This window comes from Phoca vitulina, unplaced genomic scaffold (genome assembly GCF_004348235.1).
Source record: "Phoca vitulina isolate PV1807 unplaced genomic scaffold, GSC_HSeal_1.0 scaffold21, whole genome shotgun sequence".
NCBI classification, from domain to species: domain Eukaryota; kingdom Metazoa; phylum Chordata; class Mammalia; order Carnivora; family Phocidae; genus Phoca; species Phoca vitulina.
In genome coordinates this window covers 2,995,713-3,007,781 of record NW_022589724.1, presented here as the reverse complement: position 1 = coordinate 3,007,781, position 12,069 = coordinate 2,995,713, and the positions used below count along the sequence as shown (strand labels likewise).

General features: G+C 40.8%; 1 protein-coding gene across 3 annotated transcripts in view; it reads right to left on the bottom strand.

Moving 5' to 3' along the window:
* The window catches only part of INVS (inversin), a 154,802-nt gene that overhangs the window by 142,525 nt on the left and 208 nt on the right, over positions 1-12,069 (bottom strand). For 2 of the 3 annotated variants that reach the window (XM_032419018.1, XM_032419021.1), the window contains exons 1-2: positions 11,904-12,063; positions 8,328-8,457 (exon numbers count right to left, since the gene is read on the bottom strand). In XM_032419018.1, the coding sequence (XP_032274909.1) occupies positions 8,328-8,433 (106 nt within the window). In that variant the 5' untranslated portion in view covers positions 8,434-8,457; positions 11,904-12,063. Of the gene's footprint in view, positions 1-8,327; positions 8,458-11,903; positions 12,064-12,069 lie in introns of those variants that run through there. The other variant, XM_032419020.1, reaches the window with a different exon arrangement.

The following is a 12,069-nucleotide window of genomic DNA, read 5'->3' as shown; positions in this document are numbered from 1 at the left end:
TCTCAAGCTGACTCCCCTTTGAGCACGGAACCTGTCACGGGGCTCGATCTCATGACCCTGAGATCATGACCACAGCCAAAATCAGGAACTGAACACCTAACTGACTGAGCCAACCAGGTGCCCCTTGTTTTGTTGTAATAAAAGAGTGGATTGAGGTAATGAAGCTTGGTTTTGGTAACAGAGTGATAATTACCCCCATATCCATTCACGTGTGGAGAAGTGAATCCGGGGCAATATTTGGGAAGATAGACCACGGGGCGGGGGGGGGAGGGAGCCTCTGTCAGCCGATACCGGCAAGTGACAGAGCAGCAGAACACAAAACTGGAACTTCTAGAAGTCTGCTCCCTGAGGGACTTCGCTCCAGTGGCTAAGCAGGTGTGTGTGTGTGTGTGTGTGTGTGTGTGTGTGTAACCCTCGATGGGACAGTGTGGTCTCAGGACCCTCGGGGTCACAGAAAGACCGGGGGTGCCTGAGTGTGGCAGAGCTCCCAGGTATCAGAGAGGGGAAGCTGGCTGCAGAGACAGAGCCGTGGAGTGGGCTCTCAGCCCGGGGTTGCCATAAACCGTGATTTGGGGCACAGTCGGGCCACTGCTCTTCCAGCAGGGACCCAACAAGCAGCAGATCCAGGGAGACTCCCCTTCCTCCCCCGGGAGGAGCGGCGCGGGAGTGCACCGCAGGGATCTGCTGGGTTTGGAGACTCCACACGGGTCGGGTGCCAGAGATAGAAACGCTTGGTCACAGGCCGGGTGAGCACGGAGTGCGGCCGGGGACCGGGAGACGGGAGTGACTGACTGCTTTTCTCTGGGGGCGCACTGAGGACTGGGGCCCTGAGTTCTTGGCTCCTTCGGGGCCAGAGAATGGGAGGCTGCCATTTTCTTTCTTTTTTTTTTTTTTAAGTTTTTTTTTTAATTTATTCATTTGAGATACAGAGATAGAGAGAGAGAGAGAGAATATGAGCAGGGGGAGAGGCAGAGGGAAGGGGAGAAGCTGGCCCCCCGCTAAACAGGGAGCCCGATGCGGGGCTCGATCCCAGGACCCTGGGATCATGACCTGAGCCGAAGGCAGACGCTCAACCATCTGAGCCACCCAGGTGCCCCAGGGAGGCTGCCATTTTCATTCTTGTCCTCCAAAGCTGTACAGAAAGCTTGCAGGGAACAAAAGCTCCCGAGAGCAAACCCGAGCAGATTACTTAGCCCCACACGGCAAGGGCGGGGCAATTCCGCCTCCCGCAAAGACATTTGAGAATCACTGTGACAGGCCCCTCCCCCAGATCAGCAAGAACATCCAGCCAAGACCAAGTTTACCGATCAATGAGAACTGCAAAACTCCAGTGCTAAGGGAATATAGCACATAGAATTCATGGCTGTTTCCCCATGATTCTTTAGTCTTTCAAAGTTAATTTTTAAAATTTTCTTTATTTTTTTCTTTTTAAAAATTTTTCTTTTTTCCTTTTTCAACCAACATCTTATCAACTACTTTTTTAAAATCTTTTTTAAATTTTCATTTTTACAGACATATTCTATCCCTTCATTGTATTTAAACTTATTTTTTGTATATATGTAAGTTTTTCTTTCTTTAAAATTTTGGGATACAGTTTCTTCTAACAGACCAAAATATACCCTAAATCTAGTATATGGCTTTGTTCTAGTCTGCTGCCTGATCACATTCTCTTTTTTTTTTTTAATTTTTCTTCTTTCTTTTTTCAACCAACTTCTTATCAATACCATTTTTAAAATCTTTTTTCATTTTCATCTTTACAGTCATATTCCATCCCTTCATCACATTTACCCTTATTTTTGTGTGTGTGTGTGTGTGTGTATATATATATATATATATATATATATATACATATATATATATAAAAGTTTTTCTTTCTTTAAAATTTTGGGAGGCAGTTTCTTCTAACAGACCAAAATACACCCAAAATCTAGTGTGTGGCTCTGTTCTATTCACCAGCCTGATCATATTCTTTTTTTTTCTTTCTTTCTTTCTTTTCCCCCTGGTTTTGGGTCTCTTCTGATTTGTTTAGTGTATATTTTTCTGGGGTCATTGTTACCCTGTTAGCATTTTGTTCTCTCATTCATCTATTCTTCTCTGAACAAAATGACAAAATGGAAAAACTCACCTCAAAAAAAGAACAAGAGGTAGTACCGACTACCAGGGAACTAATCAATACAGACATTAGTAAGATGTCGGAACCAGAGTTCAGAATGACGATTATAAAGACACTAACTGGGCTTGAAAAAAGTATAGAGGATACTAGAGAATCCCTTTCTGGAGAAATAAAAGAACTAAGATCTAACCAAGTCGAAATCAAAAAGGCTATTAATGAGGTGCAATAAAAAATGGAGGCTCTAACTGCTAGGATAAATGAGGCAGAAGAGAGAATTAGTGATATAGAAGACAAAATGATGGAGAATAAAGAAGCTGAGAAAAAGAGAGATAAACAACTACTGGATCACAAGGGGAGAATTCGAGAGATAAGTGATATCATAAGACGAAACAATATTAGAATAATTGGGATCCCAGAAGAGGAAAGAGAGAGGGGGGCAGAAGGTATACTGGAGCAAATTATAGCAGAGAACTTCCCTAATTTGGGGAGGGAAACAGGCATCAAAATCCAGGAGGCACAGAGAACCCCTCTCAAAATCAATAAAAATAGGTCAACACCCCAACATCTAATAATAAGTCTTGGAGACAAAGAGCAAATCCTGAAAGCAGCTCGGGAGAAGAGATCTGTAACCTACAATGGTAGTAACATTAGATTGGCAACAGACCTATCTACAGAGACCTGGCAGGCCAGAAAGGACTGGCATGATATATTCAGGACACTAAACGAGAAAAATATGCAGCTCAGAATACTATATCCAGCTAGGCTGTCATTGAAAATAGAAGGAGAGATAAAAAGCTTCCAGGACAAACAAACTAAAGGAATTTGCAAACACGAAACCGGTCCTACAAGAAATATTGAAAGGGGACCTCTAAGCAAAGAGAGAGCCTAAAAGTAACATAGACCAGAAAGGAACACAGACAATATACAGTAACAGTCACTTTACAGGCAATACAATGGCACTAAATTCATATCTTTCAATAGTTACCCTGAATGTAAATGGGCTAAACTCCCCAATCAAAAACACAGGGTATCAAATTGGATAAAAAAAAAAACAAGACCCATCAATATGCTGTCTGCAAGAGACTCATTTTAGACCCAAAGACACCTCCAGATTTAAAGTGAGGGGGTGGAAAACGATTTACCATGCCAATGGACATCAAAAGAAAGCTGGGGTGGCAATCCTTATATCAGACAAATTAGATTTTAAACCAAAGACCATAATAAGAGATGAGAAGGACACTATATCATACTTAAAGGGTCTATCCAACAAGAAGATCTAACTATTTTAAATATCTATGCCCCTAACATGGGAGCAGCTAATTATATAAGCCCATTAATAACAAAATCAAAGAAACACATTGACAACAATACAATAATAGTAGGGGACTTTAACGCTCCCCCCACTGAAATGGACAGATCATCTAAGCAAAAGATCAAAAAGGAAATAAAGGCTTTAAATGACACACTGGACCAAATGGACTTCATAGATATATTCAGAACATTCCATCCTAAAGCAACAGAATACACATTCTTCTCTAGTGCACATGGAACATTCTCCAGAATAGATTACATCCTGGGTCACAAATCAGTTCTCAACTGGTACCAAAAGATTGGGATCATTCCCTGCATCTTTTCAGACCACAATGCTTTGAAACTAGAACACAAAAGGGAAGGTGGAAAGAACTCAAATATATGGAGGCTAAAGAGCATCCTACTAAAGAATGAATGGGTCAACCAGGAAATTAAAGAAGAATTAAAAAAATTCATGGAAACCAATGAAAATGAAAACACAACTGTTCAAAATCTTTGAGATGCAGCAAAGGCGGTCCTAAGAGGAAAGTATATAGCAATACAAGCCTTTCTCAAGAAACAAGAAAGGTCTCAAGTACACAACCTAACCCTACACCTAAAGGAGCTGGAGAAAGAACAGAAAATAAAGCCTAAACCCAGCAGGAGAAGAGAAATAATAAAGATCAGAGCAGAAATCAATGAAATAGAAACCAAAAGAACAGTAGAATAGATCAATGAAACTAGGAGCTGGTTCTCTGAAAGAATTAATAAGATTGATAAACCCCTGGCCAGACTTATCAGAAAGAAAAGAGAAAAGGACCCAAATAAATAAAATCAGGAATGAAAGAGGAGAGATCACAACCAACACCAAAGAAATACAAACAATCATAAGAACATATTATGAGCAACTATATGCCAACGAATTAGACAATCTGGAAGAAATGGATGCATTTCTAGAGAAGTATAAACTACCAAAACTGAACCAAGAAGAAACAGAAAACCTGAACAGACCCATAACGAGTAAGGAAATTGAAGCAGTAATCAAAACTCTCCCAACAAACAAGAGCCTAGGGTCAGATGACTTACCAGGGGAATTCTACCAAACATTTCAAGAAGAATTAATACCTATTCTTCTGAAATTGTTCCAAAAAATAGAAATGGAAGGAAAACTTCCAAACTCATTTTATGAGGCCAGCATTACCTTGATCCCCAAACCAGAAAAAGACCCCATCAAAAAGGAGAACTATAGACCAATATCCCTGATGAACATGGATGCAAAAATTCTCACCAAAACACTGGCCAATAGGATCCAACAGTACATTAGAAGGATTATTCACCACAACCAAGTGGGATTTATTCCTGGGCTGCAAGGTTGGTTCAACATCCGCTACTCAATCAATGTGATACAATACATTAATAAAAGAAAGAACAAGAACCATATGATCCTCTCCCTAGATGCAGAAAAAGCATTTGACAAAATACAGCATCCTTTCTTGATTAAAAACTCTTCAGAGTGTAGGGATAGAGGGTACATACCTCAATATCATAAAAGCCATCTATGAAAAACCCACAGCGAATATCATTCTCAATGATATTCTGAGAAACTAAGAGTTTTTCCTCTAAGGTCAGGAACACGGCAGGGATGCCCACTATCACCACTGCTATTCCACATAGTATTAGAAGTCCTAGCCATAGCAATCAGACAACAAAAAGAAATAAAAGGCACCCGAATCAGCAAAGAAGAAGTGAAACTCTCACTTTTTGCAGATGATATGATACTTTATGTGGAAAACCCAAAAGACTCCACCCCAAAACTGCTAGAATTCATACAGGAATTCAGTAAAGTGGCAGGATATAAAATCAATGCACAGAAATCAGTGGCATTTCTATACACCAACAACGAGACAGAAGAGAAATTATGGAGTCGATCCCATTTACAATTGCACCCAAAACCATAAGATACCTAGGAATAAATCTAACCAAAGAGGCAAAGAATCTGTACTCTGAAAACCATAGAGTACTCATGAAAGAAATTGAGGAAGACACAAAGAAATGGAAAAATGTTCCATGCTCATGGATTGGAAGAACAAATATTGTGAAAATGTCTATGCTACCTAGAGCAATCTACACATTTAATGCAATCCCCATCAAAATACCATCAACTTTTTTCACAGAAATAGAACAAATAATCCTAAAATTTGTATGGAACCAGAAAAGACCCCAAATAGCCAGAGGAATGTTGAAAAAGAAAAGCAAAGCCGGTGGCATCACAATTCCAGACTTCCAGCTCTATTACAAAGCTGTCATCATCAAGACAGTATGGTACTGGCACAAAAACAGACACATAGATCAATGGAACAGAATAGAGAGCCCAGAAATGGACCCTCAACTCTATGGTCAACTAATCTTCGACAAAGCAGGAAAGAATGTCCAATGGAAAAAAGACAGTCTCTTCAACAAATGGTGTTGGGAAAATTGGATAGCCACATGCAGAAGAATGAAACTGGACCATTTTCTTACACCACACACAAAAATAGACTCAAAATGGATGAAAGACGTAAATGTGAGACAGGAATCCATCAAAATCCTTGAGGACAACACAGGCAGCAACCTCTTCGACCTCAGCCGCAGCAACTTCTCCCTAGACACATCACCAAAGGAAGGGAAGCAAGGGAAAAAACGAACTATTGGGACTTCATCAAGATAAAAAGCTTTTGCACAGCAAAGAAAACAGTCAACAAAACCAAAAGACAACCGACAGAATGGGAGAAGATATTTGCAAATGACATATCAGATAAAGGGCTAGTATCTAAAGATCTATGGAGAACTTACCAAACTCAACACCCAAGGAACAAATAATCCAATCAAGAAATGGGCAGAAGACATGAACAGACATTTCTGCAAAGAAGACATCCAAATGGCCAACAGACACATGAAAAAGTGCTCAACATCACTCGGCATCAGGGAAATCCAAATCAAAACCACAATGAGATGCCACCTCACACCAGTCAGAATGGCTAAAATTAACAAGTCAGGAAATGACAGATGTTGGCGGAGATACGGAGAAAGGGGAACCCTCCTACACTTTTAGATGGGAATGCACACTGATGCAGCCAGTCTGGAAAACAGTATGGAGGTTCCTCCAAAAGTTGAAAAGAGGGACGCCTGGGTGGCTCAGTCGTTAAACGTCTACCTTTGGCTCAGGTCATGATCCCAGGGTCCTGGGATCGAGCCCCGCATTGGGCTCCCTACTCTGCGGGAAGTCTGCTTCTCTCTCTCCCACTCCCTCTGCTTGTGTTCCCTCTCTCGCTGTGTCTCTCTCTGTCAAATAAATAAAAAATAAAATCTTAAAAAAAAAAAAAGTTGAAAATAGAGGTACCCTACGACCCAGCAATTGCACTACTGGGTATTTACCCCAAAGATACAAATGTAGTGATCCGAAGGGGCATGTGCACCCCAATGTTTATAGTAGCAGTGTCCACAATAGCCAAACTATGGAAAGAGCCTAGATGTCCATCAACAGATGAATGGATAAAGAAGATGTGGTATGTATATATATATATATATATATATATACACACACACACACACACACACACACACACACACACACACAATGGAATATTATGCAGCCATCAAAAAATGAAATCTTGCCATTTGCAATGACGTGGATGGAACTAAAGGGTATTATGCTAAGCGAAATAAGTCAATCAGAGAAAGACAAGTATCATATGATCTCACTGATATGTGGAATTTGAGAAACAAGGCAGAGGATCATAGGGGAAGAGAGAAAAAAATGAAAGAAGATGAAACCAGAGAGGGAGACAAACCATAAGAGACTCTTAATCTTAGGAAACAAACTTAGGGTTGCTGGAGTGGAGGGGGGTGGGAGGGATGGGGTGGCTGAGTGATGGACATTGGGGAGGGTATGTGCTATGGTGAGCATTGTGAATTGTGTAAGACTGATGAATCACAGACCTGTACCCCTGAAACAAATAATATATTATATGTTAATAAAAAAAAGATAAGTAGGAGTGTAGCAGAGAAGAGGATAAGGAGGTGGGAGGAGAGGAGACAGATACATAGAGAAAGTAAGACAAAATTAATGACATTTTGGGGAATGGAGAGCCTAGTTAGAGGTTAGGGTATATGGTTAGAAGTTTTTGGAGACACTGGAAATGTAGGTCAAAAATGAATTCTGATGGAACCAGTACAGAAATTCAAATAGTATGGATTTTATTTTAAGGCCCCAAGTTGTCAATCATGTCACTAGACACTGGTGTGTAAAAGATTAAAAACAATATACATTTTTATTTCTTTTCTTGAAATAAAGACTAATGACTTCTGAATAGGTGGAAATGTGGTTTTTTTTACAATATCTGAAAAATTCTCACCCATTTTTGTCCTTGAATACTCTCTCTCCTACTCAGTTTGTTCTCTCCTTCTAGAACTTTAATACTGGGCCTCTCTCTATATATATACGATAGGGAGAATGTTGAATCAATTTGAATCAATTGAATCAATGATAGGGAGAAAACTAAATCAATTTTAAATCATTACAATTTAAGTTATTTGTAAGCTTTAGTACCTTAGGTATATACTAAATGTAAAAGATCATTATTCACTATCTCATTCTAGATCTCTGTTACTATAAAGATGAATTAATTCTCTTAGCACCTTAGGGTACATATCCAAATTCAGTGTCAAGCACACAGATATTTCTCAAGTACTTTTCACCTAATCGTAATCCATATTCTTAACTTTCAGGCCTTAATTACTTTCTTGTTCAAGTTCTGGAATGAAATATAAATAATGATACATTGCCATTAAAATGTGTGAGTACAGTGCAATTAAAACTCAGATTAACACACTCCCTTAGGACAGAGTTATTTTTAAAGTTTCTGTATTCAGGGGGACCACTTACCTATGATGAGCCTGTGAAGAGCACCCTTATCTCCATTAATAGCTGCAGCATGAACTTGGGATGCTAATGAGGAGCCAGGAAAGAACAAGTTCTCTGACCTGTTCATAGTCTTCTCAACGCCTGGAGCACCCTGAAACAATGATTTAAACCATGACTATATGCAGAAAACATTTCTGAAAGCTGTCTCATCAGTCTTAAGTGGATATATTCTAAATATGGCTGAATAGAAGTATTTGATGAGGTGGGGCACCTGGGTGGCTCAGTCGGTTAAGCGTCTGCCTTTGGCTCAGGTCCTGATCCCAGGGTCCTGGGATGAAGCCCCACGTCAGGCTCCCTGCTCAGCGGGGAGTCTGCTTCTCCCTCTGACCCTCTCCCCTCTCATGCTCTCTGTCACTCTCTCTGTCAAATAAATAAATAAATAAAATCTTAAAAAAAAAATAAATATTTGACTAGGATTCAAAAAGTCTGCAGTCCTCGTCCTACCTAGAATTGCCATAATGTGGCAAATTAGATGACCCTTTGAACAGTTGCTCATCTGTAAAATGAGAGGGTTGGATGCTTCTAAGACTCTTACTAGGGGTTATCTTTTTTTTTTTTTTAAGAATCCATTTATTTATTTGACAGAGAGAGACAGGGAGAGAGGGAACACAAGCAGGGGGAGTAGGTGAGGGAGAAGCAGGTCTCCCGCTGAGCAGGAAGCAGGATGCAGGGCTCAATCCCAGGACCCTGGGATCACGACCCAAGTTGGAGGCAGATGCCCAAGACTGAGCCCCCCAGGTGCCCCAATATCAGGGGTTATCTGAGGGAAAAAAGGGAGGCTCAGTATTCAACCTTAGGCACAGGGCTCAAAAGCTACAGTGACTTTTTAAAAAAATATATTTATTTATTTATTTGAGAGAGAGAGTGAGAGCGAGAGAGATCATGGAAGGAGAGGGAGAAGCAGACTTGCCACTGAGCAGGGAGCCTGATGTGGGGCTTGATCCCAGGACCTGGAGATCAGGACCTGAGCCAAAGGCAGATGCTTAATCAACTGAGACACCCAGGCGCCCCAAGCCACAATGGCTTCTGATTTGATTCCACATAATACTAAACATCAGAACTGAAACTGGGAATAAAGATGATGAGCCAGCCACAAAATGGGTATGATGTGAACTTAACTGTCAGGTCAGAATCAACTAAATTTAAGTGCTAAATTAAAAGGTACTTAGTTCTAAAAAAAATAAATTAATTAAATAAATAAATAAATAAATAAATAAATACCTAGTACTTAGTTCTCTCTCTCATGCTGACAAAAGGAAGAATTTTTATTTGTTCTCTCCTATGTCTCTTGACCTTAGGATTTTATTTACTTGGAAAACTACATCATTAGGATCAACCATATTTCATTGGAAAGATTTTGTTCTGACTGGTAGTCTGATAGGGTTTGCTAGAACCTTCTAGAAATGCATTAGCTGCATAGAAAAACAGTGAGTTCTCCAGCATAAGCCTGTTGTAGCAGAGGCTGGATTATGTCAGAAATGCAGCATGAAGAATTCAAGCACCTGTTGGGAAGGAAAAAGGGGTAGTTGCATCAATGATCTTAAAATTCCTTCCTAAAGGTAAGATGCTATATCAAAGTTGAATGCCTGCAAGGACCTGGGAGGTAAAAAGTGTAAGAAACAAAGGGAGTCATGGGGAGCGTGGCAAACTGGAGCAAACATCCATATCTAAAGAAAGCAGCTGCTAATCAGCTAGTTAACAGCTGCCAGAAGGGCAGACAAGCCCTCTTCTGATTTCACCAAAAACTGTCAGTCCAATCTCTGACTCTGGAGAATTTGGGAGCTTTGTAGGAGAAATTTATCACTACCGATGAGCTAGCACTTGTGTTGTCATTGACAAGCATTATTGGTTCAAATTCTGCCTTAAAGTGAAAGTGTTTTCTTAATTTTGGTAAAGGTCAGCTCTTCATGTCTTTATTTTGCTGACAATTTGAGTTAATACACTGGCAGAAAATATGGGCTTTGGGAGACACTTCTGTCAGAAAAACTACTGTCACAGGCAGGATTATGTTAAAGTGACTTGAAAGAAGCTACAAAACAGGTGGAGGTAGAAACACAGGAAAGTAGGAATTGCAGGAGGGCTCTAGGCCTGATTCTGTTAATAATAAGCAGCATGCCCTTAGGCTACCTCAGTTCTCTGATTTTCTGTAAAATATGAACAATGAAATAGATAGACTATGTTGATTCATTCAATAAGTTGAGTGCTATGTGCTAACATCTGTTCTGAACTCTAAAACATGTCATTTCAGATTTTAAGTGATAGAGTTTTAGGCGTATCAGAATCACACACACACACACACAAACCTCTTCATAACCTTTGAAAAATGTACTAAGTTTGATCTCAGTTATATACATTTCACCTCATAATTGTTAGCACAGTAACAGGTACATAGCTGGTATCAGTAAATATTTGTCCAGTGAAAAGTCACAGGCTGAGTGCTAAGTCCAGATGGCAAGCAGGATCAAAGTTTAATTTCTTGGACTAAAGAGGTCATACTCATGAGCATCTGCTCTTTAATTCCCCATTTCTGTCTCTTCTGTTGGAGAGGTAGTGAGTGGTCTAGAGATAAGAACACAAGACTAGAAGAGAGAGACCTAACTAAAAGTCTTGGCTCTACCACTATCTAATTTTGCCACCCTGGGAAAAGTGTTCTCTAGGGTCCTTTTCTAGCTCAAAAAAACATATATATGTACACACACACACACACACACACACACACACGGTGATTTTTTTTTTTGTAAATAATTTTTATAGATGAACAGCAAAACCACGTTGTTAATTATAAAGTGCTATAAAATGTACAGATATCATTAACTAATTATAAAACCAGCCAGTGAAATAAATGCTCTAATAATTATAACTAGTACAAAACTAGTGGTGCGGCAGTCACAAGCAAAGGAAGAGTCATTCTGATCAGGACTAAAGGGTTGTTTTTTGGGGAAGTCCTCAGAGATGGTGACATTTGAGATGGCATTCCAGATAGAGAAGGGGCTAAGGCCGGCCATTCCATGGCAGCAGGAAAGCTAGAGTACAGGCAAGGAGTAGGGAGAACCTCAAAAAGAATGCCTCTCAAGTAGTGAGCACTGATTGTGTGGCTAATATCTGGGACACGTGGACCTGGCTCGGTGTTTGCAGATGAGGCTGGGGAGCTAACTAGGGCCAGATTAAGATCCTCAATTGCTTGGCTAATGAATTTCGTAATTATCTTGTAGGAGTGATCCATGCATTAGTAGCAATCACAGTCGCACTGAGCTTTTCAGTTTACAACGTGCTTTCCCATTTTATCCCATATCTACTCCCTACACGAGCCCACAGAGACAATTAGGGATAAGTCATCGACTCATTCAACTGAGGCCCTGAGAGGTGGCTCTGACTTTATAATGCAGTAATTAGTGCAGAAAGAAGAGGCAGCAGGTGAGGAGGCTAGTGATGAAGGATCAGGCCACAGCCCAGGCCAGGAGGGCCTGGAGTTTGAGGCAGGGGCCAAGGCAATGCAGATCGATCGGAGCTTCCCCAGCCAGGCCCCTTCCTACTCACCCTCGCCTCCTCCAGGACTCACGTCCCGGGGACGGCTCCAGGAGGCACGACCCCCAGTGGGCCGCCCCTCCCGCCAGGACAGTACACTACATCCGGCTGGGAGATCCCCCCGCACGCTGAAACTAGAAGAACCCCTTCGAAGGCCGCCCGAGACGGTCGATCGCAC